At 37.2% G+C, this 20,712-nt stretch overlaps 1 protein-coding gene across 1 annotated transcript in view; it reads left to right on the plus strand.

Moving 5' to 3' along the window:
- The first annotated feature begins 406 nt into the window (after window positions 1-406).
- fam193a (family with sequence similarity 193 member A) overlaps window positions 407-20,712 on the plus strand; it is a 51,388-nt gene continuing 31,082 nt past the window's right edge. Inside the window, 6 exon segments of the mRNA NM_001328395.2 lie at window positions 407-715; window positions 8,316-8,384; window positions 10,432-10,671; window positions 14,595-14,764; window positions 14,843-15,010; window positions 17,856-18,087. Of these exon segments, the coding sequence (NP_001315324.2) occupies window positions 572-715; window positions 8,316-8,384; window positions 10,432-10,671; window positions 14,595-14,764; window positions 14,843-15,010; window positions 17,856-18,087 (1,023 nt within the window). The 5' untranslated portion in view covers window positions 407-571.

Genomic DNA, 20,712 nt, shown 5'->3' on the forward strand with positions numbered 1-20,712 from the left:
AACGTAAAATGGCGCCATCTAATGATATTTCCGACTATGGCGATTGGAAAATAACAAAAAATAAATAGGCAAAATAGATAAAATACATATTTACTATACCATAAAATAAGAATTAGAAAAACAAAAACAACAACTGTAAAACTCAAAAGCTGGATGGGAAATAAAATAATTTAAATGATTGATAAAGAGCTTCTTTCGATTACACAGAAATTATATTTATATTTTCATACACAATTCCTTAAGGACTTGCATTTTTTAACAACCACATTCACCGAGCACCAACACACAACATGTAAACAAACCTTGTTTGCGTTTTCTTGTGACTCGAATACCCACAAGCCCCAAGCGCACCCCATTGCGTCATGTCGTAAACGCCATTGGCCAATTCCTGTTGAGTCGGCCATATTGGAATTTGAAGTCTGCTATACTGTGAGCAGGTCGGCAGGCTCTTAGATTATATCTCTCAAAACAGCTACATTTTAACCGTATCAGCAGCGCCAGAGCCTGGCATTGCACCCGAGACCCCGCGGTTTACTGACGGAACGCTGTCGGGGATTTTCGTGGGCTGGAAATGAGTCCTACAGACGCCAAACGCGGAGCGAAGCGCAGGAAGAATAAGCGGGGCGGCGGCGCAGGGAAGGCCGGAGCTCCGCCAACACCCTCCAGCAGCAGTGCACACGGAGACCCGAGCACCATCCCCAGCCTCAACGGAGAGGTGAGCCGCGACTTGGGCATGCGAGGCGGTTAATAGTGCATCAGAGTTTGAATACAGTGTAGTTTAGTTCACAATTCTTGTTAATGCAGGCCTAGGAGAGCTACTGGAGCATCACGTTTACATGGAGCCCGAGCTGAGCTCCTCTGATCTGGAGCTTTAATCTTAAACAGTTCCTGGTCTGATCACAGAAACATGGGAGGAAAACTGTAGAGACGTGCGGAAAGGATGTTCAGAGGGTTTTCGTGCAGTGTATGTGGAAGTTTGAGTGAATTTTGTGTCACTAGAAGTGTTGTGAAGCTAACTTGACAAGCGCTATATGCTGTAAGCTGAAGTGTTTACAGATGTATTTGAATGTTTATGATGTTATCATCCTTACTTAATGGAAAAAAGTAGCAATAAATATAGCCTTTTAACCGAAAGTGTCACTGTTCATGAACTGCTTTCCACTGTAGATAACAGGTAAATAGACCTAATGCTAAATCCCACCATGTGTTTTGCCATTTACGATCAAATGGTTCTCATTGCAAGTGCTCATTCATTTGTTTTTCTAAAAGGAAATGTCAGACTTATTATGTATTCTAAAACATTTATGTATTTACTTATTTATTCTGTCATTTATTAATGCAACAACTGCCCTTCTGAACTCCAGTAGTGGTGTCAGGTATGAACAAACCGGAAGTGCTTCAAAATAATCAGCGTAAATGTCAACAAACCCTTTTATACGCCTGTCAGTGGTTTTTAGTTGAGGCTTGTGCAAAGTTTGTCCTTTGGAAATAAATGTGATATTATGTAATGTCACTTAGCTGAGTTAGCTCTTACTTTATATAGACATGTGCTGATGATATTCAGTAATATACAGTAGTGTAAAGGAACAAATTAAGAATACTCAAATTACTGTAATTGAGTAGTTTTTCTTAAGAATTATAATTTACTTAGTAGTATTAAAAACGTGTACTTTTAATTTCCTTTGAGTACATCTTTAGTGCTGTATCGGTGCTTTTATTCCATTACTTTCCTTCAAACTGCAGTCACTAACAAATTTTTTTTGTCTATGGCGATTAAAAAACGTCCAATTTAAAATCAAAGAAATATCAACGTCTAATGATGTTAAAGCTTGTGTGGACGTTACCACTGACATTCATCCGATGTTGCATTTTGGTTGCCATACCTGACAAATAAATGTCAGTATTTCACATCAATAGGATGTTGGTTTAAGATGTTGGCTTGACGTTGGACTTTGGTCACTTTCTAACACAACTTAAAATCAACCAAAAACCATCATAATTTGACGTTGTTATTGGACATCAAAATAACATTGTACTTACTATACGTTCACACCGAAAGTAGCGAGAACGTCAAAGTAGCTGAAAGTCATTAATTTTTAATGGGAGCTGGCAGTGAGGAGCAGTGTCGTGCGTCTTTGCCGATGTGGGCGTCGAGGAGAGTTGAAATCAAGTTAATTTTATGGTAATGAGCTATAGTAATAATAAACCGTAGCAGACATTGTTGTTGCCAGCTCGGCCAGAGCGACCTTTGATGCTCTCACTACCTTCGGTGTGAACGTGCAGTTAGATGCTGGCTAGACACTGAATTTTTGTCACCTGAAGTCATGACCTAAATCTAACCTAATGTTAGCATCATATGGCATTGTGTGCCTGGTGGGCAATAACTAAATGCACTACAGAATGTTACGTTTACACAAATCCACAAAATAGATATAAATGCATCAGCTTTCTACAGCGTAATACTCGCTACTCACTACTCCTTGAGTACTTTTGAAAGATCTACTTTTTACTCATATTTGAGTAGTATTTACAACAGATGCTTTTATTTGCACTACATTTTTAGAAAAGTAATGGTACTTTTACTTTAGTATGATTTTTCAGTACTGTTTTTCACCACTGGTAATGCAATACAATGTGAAGATGCTTGATAGTGTTATCTTATGTAAGCCTTTAGAATGTCTTTTAAGAACATACAGATTGTTGTATTTGCAGTAGGGTTGGGCGATGTCGAAAAATTTGGTATCGTTCGATATCTTATGTGAAACATCGCGATGGTCGTCATAGGCGGAGGTGAATTAATTATTTATCAATAATTAATTAATTAATTAATAACTAATTAATCATTTGTAGTCTACTGTTTTAACTACCTGACCCGCATGGTCTTTGTTTTACCCATAAACAAATAATAAATAAATAAAGATATAAGTTACACACAAATTAGCACCTGTCAATCACTTTTTCCACAGGACTGTGTCGTTATAACGGCGTCCACAAACTTGGTTGGTAAAAAAGGTCTTAAAATTACTAAGGACTGAAAGTGAAAGATTGAAGCAGTGTACTGACGCTGTGACATGTTACCTGATAGATTCAAAGGGCCGATAAGTTGTTAGAGACAAGATGAATTAAACATCATGTTTAACAACTTTAGTGAGACGTGATCCAGCGGTACATCCTTGATAAACTGACGTGCACTGCTTTCTGAAGCTCGGATGAGCGCATGACAGTGTGTGTGGCTCTGTGTGTATGTGTGTGTGTGTGTGGTCCCGTGATGTGCGCTTTCAGCGTACAGAGGGCTGTTCAGAAATGCCAGGTAAAACATAGCGTAGATGTGAATCATTTTTGTTCTAAAATGCTATTTTAAAACTAAGACGTATTGGTGTTACCGGGGCCTGAGTGTCTATTTTTCGCAAGCGATTTTGTGACGGGGACGGGGCGGAGGATCATCGATGCCGGCTCAGCATTGTGTTGTCTATCAGCCATCGGCGGTGGACGATGGCATCGTCTAGTGTTTCTTTCCATACTGATAAACTTCCGGTGAATGTTAACGTGACTTTTCAAAAATTTTATATGGTTCCTTTTACAGCGTTGTTGTAATGTAATTAAAATAAAATCAGTTAAATAGACGTAAGCATTCATTTAATTGTTAAAGCGTGAAATAAGATAAAAAGCCTTTTACACGCACGCACTGTCAGGATTAGCAGGCTAGCGCAGAAACACCACTGAAATTACTGGGGTAAAATGAATGTTCGTATTTTAAAGGCATGGCAGGGGAAAATGTCATTTAATGCAGTTCTTCTTGTACACTCTTTATAAGTCCCGCTTTATATTGTATATCAATCAGGTAGTGAAGATCATTGATTTTTAAAGAAAACAGACCCTAAACGCGCCGATTTGGTAACTACACACAGTTCACCAGAAGCGTTTGACCCAGGTTACTGAAAAATTAAAAGTCCTTCTGCATACTTCTGCATATACTACCTTAGTTTATGTTTAATAACTCGTAGCTCTTTTATTTAACGAAGCAAATACTGTTATATTTCACAAAATTCACAAAAATGTAATTTTTTTGGTATACCATTTAAAGTATCTTTTTACTGCTTATTTCAGTATTATAATTATTATAATACCATTTATTATAATAATAGCTTCAGCAATGATCAAAACAAGAAAATTCGACGTGTATCATATTCATATCCAAACATCATACCTCAGCCGCTTTCTTCTCTTTTTAGTTATGTGTTCATGTTGTCCATCTGTGAGAAGTGTTAGGGAATGAATAGGTCACTCACAGCAGCACAGGGTCCAGTCTTCAGGGCTTTGTCAGAGATGTATTCTTACTAGTGGTACGCCTCTGTTTCCAAGGAAACCACATCTAGCTTAACAAGGGTATCAGTCCTGTGTGTTGACATAAGCAAGAAAAAAGACATTTCATCACTGGACTGGATCACACAGACCTTTAGCTTGAAGGCAGTGCACACTGCACAGTTTTTGGTTAACACGATTTCTGTCATCAGAGAGCAAAACATTGCAGGGAGTTCGGCACATTCATGTTGTGTTAGTTTTGTTCTTCTGTATGAAATGTGTAGCACAATGCGATTTTCACAGAATCAAATAAACTTTGTTTCTGTCAGACGCTGATGTGAATTGACAGCCACATTGAAGTCGGGTTAACTCAGGTGAAGCTGTTTGTAGCAAAGCTTGTTGGCTGCTGCAGTCGACTCGTAAGGAATTATTGTAACATTTTTGCATTTAGCTCAGCAGGTGCTCAAGACAACACATTCTTCTGTTCCCGATTAAACTAGCAATTTTGGTTAACGCTGAAGTGTGTAATTTCTTAGCCCTCAAAATTTTCCAAACACTTCTCTGCTTTGTCTTTGGTTGAACAAACAGCCACTGTTTTTGACTAAAAACTCTTGGCTTTAATTGGATTAATAAGATGAGATGGAAGAAAGCACTAGAACATGGATAAATGTCACACACTGGGTATAAAGATTATTTTTCAGTGTAATTCCTCTTGTTAATTTTTTTGATGTATGAAATGGTGTTTCCGGGTCCAAGCCGCTACTCATTTGAATTGAAAAAAAAATATTCGTTCATGAACATTGTTTAGTCATTTTACACAATACGATGAAGTTTATATAAAATCATGGTGTACACAACAGTCACTGAACTTACTTCATCACAGACACCAATATTTTAACAATTTATAAATCATTAATCACTTTCTGGCCATCAGATATTAAGCATATTGTGATTGTGATTTTCGAAAGCATTACAGCGCTTTGTAAATGTTTGTTATTGCGATTTTTTTTTTTGAGTCTCCCCATACAGTTTGATAGAGTGCTTGGACCTGGAAGCTGCTTCGCGTGACGACACACTTAACAAGCGGATATTGTGGCAATTCATTCATTTTCTTTTTGGCTTAGTCCCTTTGTTAATCAGGGGTCGCTACAGCTTAACAAACCGCCAACTTATCCAGCATATGTTTTACGCAGCGGATGCCCTTCCAGCTGCAACCCAGCAATGGGAAACACCCATACACACTCATTCACACATGCGCTACGGAAAAATTTAGCTTAACCAATTCACCAATACTGCATGTCTTTGGACTTATTAGGGGAAACGGAGCACCCGGAGGAAACCCTATTGTGGCAATATTTGTCTTAATTCTCAATAGTAATAATAGCCCATAATAACCTGCTTGTTATTCATGCTAAAAATCATGTATTAATAACCTGTATTTCTAAATATGTGAATTGGTCATTAAAGGTTAACTGCCACATTATGTTAGAATTTGTGGGATATCAGTAGCAGATTTTAAACATATCTAAATAGCTGTGATGACTCATGTTATTTTGATTTATAATATTTATCATATTACACAGGGCCTGACAATGACGTCCGGATAGCTTTTTAACTGTCTCTGAGAAGACCTGAGACATGAATTGGCTGCTCTTTTGATGCTTGCAAATGCGTGTACCAAAATACAAGATATCTTGGGAACGTTAGACCACTCCAGCAATTCACACAGAGGGCCAGATCATACTGATAATACAAAATTACCAAGTTAAGTTCTATTTGCATCTTTTTGGTCGTTGATGGACAAAGACAAAACATTATGACATAACATTTGTTTTGAACATACTCAAAAACAGTTAACATTAACAAAGAAAGAAGAAAGAAATTGTGGTAAAGCATAACCAATAAGGAATTTTTTTCTCACGTAAATGTGAACCAGCCATAGGTATCTTTTTAGTAAGGAACATCCAGTCTTAAAAACAGCTAATTATGCTGCTTGATGTTGCAAACTTTTTTTTATGTATAGTCATGAACACACTTGTTGGTGCAGTGTTTCCATTATGATATTTTTCCAGCTGTGGTGGCAGGCCGTTTACACAGATCTTCCAACTGCCTATGGCATTATTCCAATGACAATTGATGCGAGCACACTCTTACAGGTCGAGATTGCATTCAAGTAATACCAGCATGCGAATCTCTTTGCTTGCGTGCCGATTTCCTGTGTTTGTGCGGAAAAAAAACATCTTGCACACCATCAAATATATGCTGCTCATAGTGCTCAAGCTCAAATTTTCTTGTGCGCTCTCAAATAAATGCTTCTGAAGAATGTTTTAGTGTGTTTATGTAACAGGTTTGTCTCCAACATTTATTAGATTTGCTAGGAATATTCATGAATGTCTCCAACAGACCTACAATACTGCATTGATGCATCCTGAAGTAAAGTGAAACGGCCATACACTCCAGCAAGATAAAGTCATTGTATGGAGAACCATAGACCTTTATCTTTAAATAAAGTATAGTTATGCAAACTGTGTTTATCATAACTGAAAGTTATGTTGTGTTTGCTGGCCTCACGCTTCACATAGCCCTGTCAGTCAGTACGTAACCTTAAAGGTAGGGCTAGGCGATAAAATCAGTATTGATATTTGTTGACGAACACCATTGTCAATATCGATTAAAAAAAAGATGCAGTATGTAGTTTCAGTATAAAGCACTGTCTGAGCCTTACAACATATTTTTTTTATTATGCACGGTAATACCAGATACCGAGGTAAAATAGGGAGGAGGTTTAATGTTATCAAAATTTGGATACCGCCCAAGCCTAGAATAAATTAATGCTGTTAAATTTAAATAAAGTGGTTAAATAACAAAAAAAAAAAATCCTAATATTCCTAAATGTATTGTTATAAAATATTCAACGTCGAGCGATATGAAACATAATATTGTGATCATTTTTTTTTTTGTAATATCGCTCAGCCCTACTTAAAGGGTTAAACAAATAACAAACAGCATTACTGCGATTACAGAAAAAAATTGCTCTGTTATAAGTCACTTACATTTAAATTCATTTTGCGATTTATAACCTGGTATTAAAAAAACTGCAACAACTGAATGTTTTGAAAAAGAAACTGTAATGTAGCCGTGGCGGGAATTAATTTTGGTGTGGCATGGCACATGGCCATGGAAGAATGAATGTAGTGGAAACCATGTTGGTGAAGCAAGTAGTTTGGAGCAACTGTTTCAGCCGTTAATTATTCCTAGTCATTTCTCTCATAGGCAACTGAATCCAAAGTTCTAAAACATTCGCAAAAAAAAAAAAATTAAGAATAGAACAATATGTGTTGTGTTTTCCATTACTTTGTTTATAGTTCATGGAGTTTATGGATGCGGTCACAACATAATACGTGTTTGTGCATGTTGACACCTTCATAATTTGTCAAACTTCCACTAAGTGACAGATCATACAGACAGACCATGAATAAACAACTTACAGAAAGTACTTTCTATATTCTTTGTATTGCCAAAGGGGATGTGACTACCAAACTGTATGATATATCGGTCAACTGCATGATCTGTGGAACTTCCACTAAGCGACAGATCAAAAAGTAGATCGATATAACATTTGGTAGACCTGTCACCTTTAGCACTATAAAAGTCCTCATGAAAGTACATTCTCGCAGTTATTTGTCTATATTCATGTTTGTTTTAATAATCACATTTGATTATTTGCAAGACCCGTTAGTTAAGAAAGTCAGCCAACAGAATTTCTTCCGTTACATGCCGTTTCCACAAAATTGTCAGAGATTAATTTAAGGTCAGCTTCTGTTAAGTGAACTGATTTTACTCTGCTGTACACAGATACCAAAGGGTTTTCCCTTGCAATTTGACCAATGGGTAGAATTTGTTTATCTTTGAGCTGAGGTTGTAATCCGCATAGTGAATGTAATTACAATATTGTAATAAGTATATAACCTTGAGTCTGGGATGAGTTGATTTATGGTCATCTTTCTCATTAGGTCCCAGTGAATGGCGCTCCTCAGTTTTCAGAAGGCCCAGTGAATGCTGACTTCTCAGGAGTCCTTCAGGTAACAGGCAGACCTCTCACTCTGCAACACTTGCCATATTTGCATTTCCTCTGGGTTGTAGCACAGCTGTGATTTCCTGGAAACCTGCTCCAGTGTAAGTCGAGTTACTGTTTTGAAGCGTCATTCTTTCACTACGTTTCCTCTAGAGTGTTGGTATATTGATCTCCTGCACCGGATGGCCATAAGTGCAGTTTGAGAGTTTATATACATTTGGTGTTTTTATTGCAACAATGAAAGCTGATTTCTCATAAGTTCCGTCTAAACGATACATATTTGGACTGTTGCATATATTATTGGAAATTAGTCACTGCTTCGATTAAATTTGTTCAGTGCAAAATCTTCTGTTCTTGGGAAATGGGCAGTAATGGACTGATAAGTATAGGCATGGGTCAGTATAAGTTTGTGACTGATAACTTTGGATAAAAATATCACGGTATTGTAATTACTGCTCTAAAAGAAGTTCTTCTTTAAATGTCTTGGTAAAAAACAACAGTTTTTTCCACATTGAACTCAATATACAGCATTTCATTTTGCAATATTTCACATTTATAATATTTTATAGTAAATATGTCAGGCTAAATAATTTAAATGAATCATTGACTTCTGCTAGGTTTATTAGTTTACAAAACACAGATTTCTTTATGATACTTTAAAAAACCTTTATATTTATACAGAATTCAACGCTAAATTTTTTTCTACTGGCCCAAAATTTTCACTGGCCCCACCAAAAATAAAAAGTTAATAGATATTTCCTAGCCACTTATTTTAAATAATATGTCACAAAGTCACGTCTGCGAATGGAGATATAAAAAATGCTAATAAATGTACAATGAGCAAAATTCTAAGTGTTATGCAAACAAAAAGAGCAGTATAGAAAATGTGCATGTATTTTATTACAGTTCTAAAAAATATGGCTCACTAGCCAAACTGCGCAGAACATCACTTTTTTTTTTTCGTCATGTTGTACTGTTAGAAAGACGATTTCTTTTAGCATCATAATTTGATGTTGCCGCCTCTTCTCTGTACGGATTTTTATCAAGTTATGTAAAAAAAAAAATAACGTGCTTACAATATCCAATCACATTAGAGGAACCGAAGAGCAATATGGTGTTCACGACTTCACAGACAAGGTAGCATTTAAAGGCTTGAAAGCACAAACTGTTTCTCAATTTTAAGACCTGCTTAGGCCAGTAACAATCCTGTCTACTGTCCCGAGCATCTCGCACACTGGCCACGGGCCATCGGGCAGTCCTTATTGTTTTGAGCCCTGATATACCATAGAAATGGTGGAAAAGGAATGTGTGGTTTTAAAACCTTGACTTTCCAAACCATGGTAAACTTTGAGATTGTTTATCATCCCATGCCTAAATAAGTATGAGGCGTAATTGTCAAAATTAACAGTTTCTGAGATGATTCTGTGTTTAGTTTAACAGGCGATAACCAGTTATGATGTACTGTAATTTTTTTCATGTCATTTGTTATGGTAGCATGCTACGATGAGGGAGGTGAAATCAATATAGACACACGTCTAATAAATATAGAAGTTGCCGCAACCTGGGAATCCACTGTAGCTATTTTTACTACATAATGAAGCACTTTTATTTTATAACATGTAAACAAACAAACAAAATACTGGAATGACACAGAGGAGCAACGTCAATGGAATTGTTTTAAGAATAAACCTTTCTATTTGATGCACAATGTAAATTTCTTATAAAGGTCCATGCTGCTTTAAAGCATTTAAAGAGGGATATAACAAAATAGATGGTTATAGTTGAATTATAGTTTTATAGTTTTATTTGATAATAGACATTTAAAATTGATACTTAAATGTAGTGTGCTTGTAATTCAGTTGCATTTTTTTTATTGCACGCTTTGGAATTCGTATGATGAATGTCTTTCTGTTGTGATTTATTTTATATCTTATTGTTTAAAAATATCCACGTCAGATTTATGTGCATCTTGGTGTATTTCTTAAATGCAGCATTCTAAAATATGCATAAAATATGTGGTTATATTGTAGCTAAAAATGTTGTCTTTTATGCAGACCCCATTTACTTTTGGAGTGAACCAGAGGGCCCCGTACACCACCGGTGACCGTTGCCTGCTGTGTCGTAGTGAACGCAAAGACACCATCTCCCAGGACATGGGAGGATCCAGTCAAAATGGCACATCCCAGTCATCCAAATCTTCCAGTTCCCTTCAGTTGCCTCTTTATGTCTGCTCCGACTGCAAACGCACCGTGGAAAAAGACGATCGTCAGCCGCCCCTCGACCAGTCTCTGTTGGTACGGCTCTCTCTTTCCTCAAACACTTACCTATTTTTCCTCTTCCCTTAGTTTTAGGAAAACCATAATTGGGCAAATAATGAGTCTGTAATTCCTGTAATTAACATGCTCATTTTCAGCTGTGTCAGAGAAGGGCTGTTAATCTTTTGAAGGAACGTTGTTCATGCAGTTTTCCCTCATTAAAAAGTTTTACCCCTAAAGCAACTAGTTTGTCTGCACATGTGTTATTAGCTTAATACAAGTTTTTTGTTTTACATGGATGCGTTTACCTCCTGGGGGATACCATGTTAAGATCACGTGATCAGTTAAATACCACTGGCTCTGTCTTTGAATAGCATATTTTGTTTCACTGTCTGGCTTGTGTTTAGAAATAAACCACGCCATGGAGTCTGTATAGGTCTTAAGGCTGATTTATATTTCTGTGTCAAGCGCTCATATGCTCCGGCGAAGCCTTCGTGCAGTTGCATAGCCGTGGCTGTCGCTGATGCGCACTCTCAAAAAAATGTAACTACACGTCGCAACGATGTGTAGCACATGCTCTGTGATTGGTCGGCTTGATAGCTGTAATCAGTGTTGGCGGGACAGAGAGCTATGCGAACTCTTTGGAGCGTGCGTTTACAAATTATTAAGTCCCGTGAAGTAGCCCTATATGGAAACTGTTGTTTTGTATTTACCTTGTGATTAATGTTGTGATTAATGTTGTTGCACGTCTGCTGGTTGCCGCCTGTGAATGAATGAGTTTTAGCTTCTTGTACATTAAGGTAGCATTCAGAAAAAACAAAACACCAGCAAAGAAACTAGGCACAGAGGAACATAAAAATCTACTGCCAGCTAGCGTTTCGGAAGTGTTATTGCAGAGCAACACAAAAAGCACGCAGAAGTATAAATGCATGACTACACACAAGGCAGGCACCGTAAATCAGGCCGATCACTTGACGCAGAAGTATAAACAGGCCTTTAAAGGTGCAGTATGTAAGTTTGACACCCAGTGATTGAAGTAGGTATTGTACCCCGGGTTCAAAAAACTCGCAAGAGCAGGTTGCCAGATTGAGGACACCAACGAAGGCCGATTTAAATCGTGTTCTAAATAAAAGCAACGGCACGCGACAGCATTAAAAGGAGTTTTTGTTCTAAAAAACACTTAAACCTTATGACGTCCAAGATCCTACAGAAGATTCTTAGCTCAAACCATTGTCCTTCATGATCAAAAAAAAATAGGCAATATGCTATATTTATATCGAGTATTGCAATAGCGATAATTTTTTGATATATAAATGCTTTTTTATTAGCTATTTTTTATCTATTTTATTTGCAGTGATAATACAAAAATAAACCGATAATAATTATTTTTTTCCGGTTTAATTAAATCGAATGCTATCAAACTTTGACTTTATGGCTTTAATATGCTGAGGAACAATGTAAAACAATATGCATTATTGAAAACTTTGGTTGTTGTCATTTTCTAGCTTGTCTCTACTCTCACCATTAGTATTTATTTCCATCTGTAGGTTCATTTTTAGTCCGCTCTAGCCAATAGCATAGCAGCACATACTAGAGAGGTGGCGGGTATATAAATAGTAAGGCCCTATCTGATTGATCAGTTTTAGTTTAACAGATAATACATGAAGAACACAAATGCTTGGCACATAAAATAAATGTAATTTATTGCACTTCTTTGTGATCTAGGTATTGCATATAATATTATGGAAATAATAATAATAATATGGCAAATTTTACAGCCCTAGTCGGTGGCTACTGGCAGTTTAGATATCAAAAAACACACACAGGGCCGGCAAACAAAATTAATGAATACCCATGGCTTTTAGTTATGTACTGAGGTCTTGTGAAGCAAAATCAATCCATGTGTGCAGAAAGAAAAACAATATAATTAATGGCATTATTACCTTTTAATTTATAGCCTCTTCAGATGGTGCTGATTGCTATCACAGCAGTCTGGAGCGCAAACTTTCTGTCATATAATGATAAATGTCAACCATTGGGAATCTGTGAAAACTCTTAACAATTGCGATTTGCATATACTGTATGTCATTACACGACAGAAAGTATCCATCCTTTTGGACTTATTTACAAATCTGTTATAAATTCTCTGTCTGCTTTGAACAGTATTTATTTGACCCTACAGCAGCTTCATTTAAGTTGAAAAGTGTAAAAAAAAGTGTATATTGACTATGTAAACCTTGTAAAGAGCCTGATATTAACAAACCAAAGTGTCGTACGTCATTCTGATGAATCAAATATTAGTGTTTATACTTTTCATCTTGTTATTGCAAGGTTTTTGCCTATGGGGGTTCCAGAGCAGGGAATATTTTGATCAATACTGGACTAGAATTCCTCTGCAACATCTCTCTGGCCCACTAGGGGCTGTAGCTCACAGTTTGAGAAAATCAAGTTTTAGATTTGATTGGTTTTGCAGCTTTCCTTAATTCATATTAGATGCTATTTTTTAAGCTATGTGCTTAGAGCAAGCATATGCTGCTATTGTTGTTATTAACATTTATTAAAATAATCTAATGAAATTATACAAATAAAACTGATTGGGAAAGAAACTTTTGTAACTTTTTATTAAATATTTGTAAGACCATTAGCCTTTGAAAGTATTCACGGTAGTAATTATAATAGTCATTATTTTTATAACAGTGTTATTGTAATATATGTAATGTACATTATTATTATTATTACATAAAATGGTAAAAGTAAAATTACAAAATAATTTTTAGGGTTGTATTTTTTATTAACTTTTTTTTTTTTATAAAACATAAAAGTCATTACTGACTTGATGTTTGGTGCGTGTTGCATTTTCAAATGATTAGTGTGACCGACTCAACCTCAAAGTTTTTTGGTGCAGCACAAAAAAATCAGTGTATAGATTTTTTTTTTTAATGTATTTCTTTCTCTAAACAAAATATCTTTTAATTCATTTATAAAACTACTTAAAATATTGGGATACGTTCTTGTCATCTCATTCTATTTTTCTGAAAGTAATTTTTAAAAGGACCTGTAGGTGAAAGAGATACAGCGGGGAAAATGAGTATTGGAACACGTCACCATTTTTCTCTGAAAATATATTTCTAAAGGTGCCGTTGACTTGAAATTTTTCTCTGCTGTTGGTAATGACCCATGTATAATAAATCCATATATGCAGAGAAAACAAATCAAATTAGTTTACAAATTTTGTTATGCTTAATAAAATGGAATAATGCAGGGAAAAGGTATTGAACACATGAAGAAAGGAAGATGTAGAAAGTCAGTGAAAGCCCAGACAGCTGCTAAAATCTCTCAATAGTTATTCTGCAACCCTTTGTCCTTTGTCATTATAAATTAATATTAGCTGCTTCAGTCCAACATCTACATTATCCGAATGATAAAGGAAATTTTAAAATGCTTTCAGAAGAAAAAAAGAAAGTCAAGCTGTAGTATGGCCCAGCCAATCACCTGACTTTTATGTTGAGACTCCAATATAAAATACGAATTAAAGACCAGATTTGATAGATGAGACTCAGAAATTAGCATTTTTACACTCTGTTGAGCTGTCATCACCAAAAAAGCCTTTATATAAAGCATTAAATACATTTCAGTAGTTCAGTACTGTCTTCTGTCATTTCATTGTTATTACACTTAAATGTTTTGTTTTATTTTTATGTTTGTAGTGTTTGGGATTTTGTTAAAATCTGGTTAAATTCCATGTCAACTTTACAAATATTATTCCAAGGAAAAATATGATGTGTTTAATATTTATTTCCCCGCTGTTTTTCATCAAAGATTAAAAAACGTTTTTAAACCTCATTTGGCCTGAGGCATTAACACTTGTTTGTTTGTGTGTGTGTATACATATATTTTTTGGAAAACAAGAAGAAAGGTGTTAGTGTGTTAGTTTGTAAATGAATTATTGTCTTGTTTTTCAGAATCAGGATTTCTTATTGCACATGCCGATGGGTAATGGCAGTCTGTCCCAGGAGCCGTTAGGGTCCGGAGGGAGACTGGCAGTTGGTGCTCCTACTCTGCCTGCTCCAGATCTCAGCGCTCCTATTACCACAGACACAGTTTGTAGTTGTGAGGCCTGTTATGAGCGGAGGTGAGTCTTGTAGGCCTTTGTTTATAAAGTGGTTTGTTTATCATTTTGCAGTGGTTTGATTGTGGTGTCTTTGGTCAGGGAGATCACGGCAGAGTCTGAGCGGGAGTCACAACAGCTGCAGAATCACTGGTCTGAGGTCAGATACCTGGTCCGCTGCATTTACCGTCAGACTGGGACTCCACTGGCTGACGATCAGGATCAGCCTCTCGATCGGGACAAAGAGAGCATGAAGGAACTTGTTGACAGGTACTCTTGAATGACTTGTACAGGGTTCCCTCACCTCTTGAGAGTACCTTAAAGTTCTTGAATTTCAGGCTAATGAGTTCAAGGCCTGGAACGTATTGAATTAAATTTGAAATAAAATTAGTTTGTTTTTATTTCAACAATTGTTCTAAATTGTCAAAAACAGAATGAAAATAAAGGAAAATTCTTTAGTTAAAATATTTTAAAAAATCAGAAACCTCATTTGAATATATCAACAGTTAGGAGTATCAAAATGAATTGTTGTTCAATGCACCCCGATGCAGACGTGGACAATTCGGTATCGGTTCACTAATAGATCATCACCGGTTACTACATACTGACATCCTTTGTCTCTTATGCCCAATGTTGCAGTAGAATACTATTCAAATTAATGCTCCAACTACTTAAAAAGCAGGCAACTGTGCACAATTCACTGCGTGCAAGTTTATTGGAGACATTATTTCACTCCTAGGGAGAAAATAAAAGCTCTCTCTCTCTCCCTCTCTCTCCCTCTCTCTCCCTGTCTGCATCTCTGCCTTTCTGTCTCTCTGTCTCTCTCTCTCTGTCTGCCTCTCTCTCTCTCTCTCTCTCTCTCTCTCTCTCTCTCTCTCACTCTCTCGCTTTGGACCTTTGAACTGCTGGCATGTACTTTTCCTGTCCTCTAATGCTATTAAAGTGATACTTGTGGATCCTGACACAGTTGTGTCTGTAGAACAAGTTTTCTTCACAGCGTCTATCACGGATCAGCTGTGATAGCTGCGCAATGTGTGCTTTATTACACACATATAGACTGTTGATGATCATCGCTGACAGTTTTATCATCGTAGGGATTTAAGAACACGCTCATCAATGCTCAAAAAGCAACCTTTATAATAGTTCTTTGAACATGATTGTGAACATGAAAATGATCATTTTTTTTTTGAAAATTACTGACATATTAAGTGTAAGTACAATAAAGACTTTCATGGCACTACATATGGTGCAGGATGAATGACACGGGTGCATGTTTCAAAATTAATTGTGCTTTAAAACATCCTTGAATCTGCTGTTCACAAAAGCATGGGCACCCTGCTTATATTTATGTTTTCATTAAAACCATCCCAGTTTATGTTGATGTTTTTTTGAAAAGACACAAAAATGCATTGACATTAAGATAATCTTAGGATTTTAGGAGTACTATTCTAAAGGTGCTGTACATGATTTTATCTGTGTTGCTAAATTGTACTATTTTGCTGATCACAGTCATAAATGGGTTCCTTCCACTTTAAACACACAAAGTCCTAATTATCAAAAGTTTATTCCTTTTTTTCTTTTAACATAGCCTGTGGCTGAGCACAAAGACAGGTGTCTTTTTCCCACTGATATTTCTCAGGCAGTGGGTTTATTTTGCACACAGTGTTCCGTAAAAAAAAAAAAAAACTGATAACGTAAACTGCATTCAAAAGTTTTGATTCTGATTCTCTTTAAAATATTCATTATTATTTTAATTAACTTTGGCGAGGGGGAAAAATAACTTGCCCCAAAACAGTAGTGTAAGTAATTTATAACATAAATTTTACTGTACCACAATACTGCTACAAATATTCATTACAAGTTATTCCTTTTTAAAGTTCTGAATAATTGATATATTTTTGTACACTTCTCAGTGATTCATTTAGAAGGTGAGGACGCTTTTCTGGGGGCTTAGTTCAGCTTTTTCCTAATGTTAACTTTAGTCAATAATGCCCTTTACACTAATATGTTTTAGTTTTAAAAATGCTTAAGTTTTGCTACTGTTACGCTCTCCGTCCTCACTAACCCAATTTTTTTAAGCCCTGAAAATTGAGCTTTTTGAAAATGCTGGACAGGTAATTTTTGTTAGAAAACGCTGCTGATCCGTGTTGATGGGGTAAAATGGAAAGATCTGAAAACAGGCATGGCTGCAGACATTCGACTTTCTGATTGGGGCTTTTTCCTCAATATTAAGTGCACAAATTTTAGTCCTGCATCCTTTCCTTAAGTTCAGACTTCACAAGTTTGATATGGAAAACATATCACGCATATTTCTTAGCGTAATATAGGATACATGGTTACATGAATTAATATATTAATTTATCTTTGCACTCAGCCAAAACACGTTACCTGAGAATAAGTAATAGATTCAAAAGTGCGAAGAGTCGTTAGATAAAGACAAAAGGAATTAAAATTTATATTTCACTCCTATAGTGAAATAACACCCAGCAGGAGATCCTTGCTGAACTGTCCAACCTGTGCTGCTCTCATCTGGGGTGGTGTGCTCAAAGCACCGGCTGACTGCCTGGAGCTCAGACATGCAGATACGCTGCAGCGCATGTTGGAGTGTGTGTGGTCATGTGATGTGCATTTTCATTGGTATAGTGTGGAGGGAGATCTTTTCAGAAATGCTAGGTAAAACGCCAGTGTGGATGTGGATCAATTTCATTCTAAAATGCCATTTTAAAACTAAAATAAATTAGTGTAAACGGGCCACTGTGTAATAAACTCACCATTTGAAGACACTCAAAATTCATGAATGTTGATTTAATTATACTGAACTTGTTGATCTGCAGTTGAATTAACTTCTTGAGCTAAATAAGAGACACTTTTTGTCTTTTTAGAACTGCTTTGCTGCAGATTGAGTATATATATATATATATATATATATATATATATATATATATATATATATATATATATATATATATTTTGCATCAGTTGTTACTTTCCTGTTTTTTTTGCTATGAAATCTCTATTATATAAAGCTCTATATAAATTAAGAACACTTGTGAGTAATTGTTCCACTAGATGATAGTTAGCATCACTCTCTCACCCTCACCTTTTCTATGTTTAGGCTTTGTGAGAAGGATCCCTACCAGTTGTACCAGCGTCTAGAACAGCAGGCAAGAGAGTACGTCTTAGAGATGAAGGTGCGGCTGCTCAAACACCTGTCCACAGGCTCAAAGGCTCCTGGTGCAGTGGCTCAAGGGCCCCCACAAGCCCACCAGTTCATCTCACTGCTGCTAGAAGAATACAACGCACTCTGCCAGGCGGCCCGCACCATCAGCAGCTTCCTGCTCACTCTGGTGTGTTCATTCAACTATAATATTTTTCAACTGGTCATGTACAGTGCAAATTTATTAAATAAAAAACGCTGAACGATCACATGTACATAGGTATTCACAGCCTTTGCTCAATGCTTTGTTGATGCACCTTTGGCAGCAATCACAGCCTCAATTCTTTTTGAATATGATGCCACAAGCTTGGCACATCTGTCTTTGGGAATTTTTGCCCATTCTTCTTTGCTGTACCTCTCAAGCTCTATCAGGTTGGATGGTAAGCGACGGTGTACAGCCATATCCTGACTAGTCTTCCAGTCCCTGCTGCTGAAAAACATCCCCACAGCATGATGCTGCCACCACCATGCTTCACTGTAGGGATGGTATTAGCCTGGTGATGAGCGGGGCCTGGTTTTCCTCCAAACGTAACGCCTGGCATTAACTCAAAAGAGTTAAATTTTAGTCTCATCACACCAGAGAATTTAGTTTCCTATTGTCTGAGAGTCGCCTTTTGGCAATTCCAGGTGGGGAGTGGCTTCTGTCTGGTCACTCTACCATACAGGCCTGATTGGTGGATTGCTGCACAGAAGATTCTCCTCTCTTAACAGAAGAATGCTGGAGCTCAGACAGAGTTAACATCGGGTTGTTGATCACCTCCCTGACTACGGCGCTTCTCCCCCGATTGCTCAGCTTAGATGGCCAGCCAGCTCTAGGAAGAGTCCTGGTGGTTCCAAACATCTTCCACTAATGGATGATGGAGGCCACTGTGCTCATTGGAACTTTCAGAGCAACAGAAATTTTTCTGTAACCTTCCCCGGCCTTGTGCCTTGAGACAATCCTCTTCACTGAGGTCTAAAGACTATTCCTTTGTCTTCATGCTTTGTTAGTGCTTTGACATGCACTGTCAACCCCGGGACATTATATAGACCTTATATGCCTTTTTAAATCATGTTCAATCAACTGAATTTACCACAGGTGAACTCCAATTAAGGGCCTACTCACACTATGCTATCCGAACCATGCCCAGGCCAGTTTCGTTTGAGAAGTGTGAGTGCGCTGAAACGGGCTCAGGCACGGTTCACTTGGCCGGCCCTGGCCCGGTTGGAAGAGGTGGGTCTGAGCGCGGTTCACTTGGGCGAAACTGAAAGTGAGACGTGACTTTAAGGGACTGTTTCAGATGGATTTATTAATCATTCTTACTGTTCAGTGGATGCAAACTGCCATAGTTTATTAAAGACGCAAACTCCTCACTGTATGATAGCTGTGCGCCTTCAGCAGACCTCCTCATTCCTGCAGCACGAGAGCTTATGATTGTTTATGAGCGCCAAAAGTGGCGGATCTGTTCGGCGAAATATCTGACTGTGTGTCACCGCATCCCTAAGGACTGTTTGGCGAAATATTTGACTGCATGTCACTGCATATCAAACCGACTGAAACAATATAACTAGAGAAATCTCCACTGTGCTGCTGAGTGAAAGCGATTCTCACTGAACATCGCAGCATCGATGACGTAAGCGTGCCCAGGCCCAATTGTGGTGTGAATGCGGGCCGTCGGGGGAGACGGTAGGGGTGACAACCATGCTTTGGCCCCGTTCGAGGCAACTGTACCAAGTGTGAGTACGGCCTAAGCTGCTGAAACATCTCCAGAATGATCAGTGGAAACAAAGTACTTGAGCTCAATTTAGAGCTTCACGGCAAAGGTTGTGAATACTTATGTACATGTAATTTTTCAGGTTTTTTATTTTCAATAAATTTGAAAACTATTTCACTAAATCTTTTTTTCACATTGTCATTATGGGGTATTGTGTGTAGAATCTTGAGGAAATAAATCAATTTTATACATTTTGGAATAAGGCTGTAACATAAAAAATGTGTAAAAAGTGAAGCGCTATGAGTGCTTTCCGGATGCACTGTACACCGATGGAATTATTGGCAAAAAGTTGTTGAGCTTCACAAAAGGGAAGTGGCCATTGGCTTAAGTCTGACGTCACACACCATGGTTTCTGTGTCCAAGCCCTCTGTCAGATTTTACACAGAGGCTTACCGAATGGTACTAATAAACACTCACAGTGCACTGTAATACTTTTAAAGATCATGATTGTAATGTTTATATCCGTGACTAAGCAGTGGTCATAAACAACTATTTTCTTAATTCAAATGAGCAGAGGCTTGGATCCAGACACATTATTATATATATCAGAAACATGGATATATGAAATATGCTAAATATCAGCACTAGGAAAATGATGAAGACATTTCAGTCAGTTAAAAGTTTTATGCGTCAGTCTGAAAGAAGACGAGTGTCTCTTTTTCAAATGCACTGTTAGGATCATGATTTAAGATGCAAAAAAAATAAAAATCAGAGCTGGTGATGCCACACACACACACACACACACACACACACACACACACACACACACACACACACGCGCACACAAACGCACACAAACATCACACACTGCTAAACCGAGACTTCACTGCATCTCTATATTATTGCTTTTCTGGTGATTAAAGTGCTTCTGTACTTCTAGAAGTGCTATCTGAGTTGCATTGGATAGCATCATCTGCAAAATGACTTACTAATTGTATTAGTAGAGGGCACTGTACATTGTTATGATTGATATTATTAATCTGTTTAGGCTACACAACTGT

Source organism: Danio rerio, chromosome 1 (genome assembly GCF_052040795.2).
Source record: "Danio rerio strain M-AB ecotype USA chromosome 1, GRCz13ab, whole genome shotgun sequence".
In the NCBI taxonomy this organism is placed as follows: domain Eukaryota; kingdom Metazoa; phylum Chordata; class Actinopteri; order Cypriniformes; family Danionidae; genus Danio; species Danio rerio.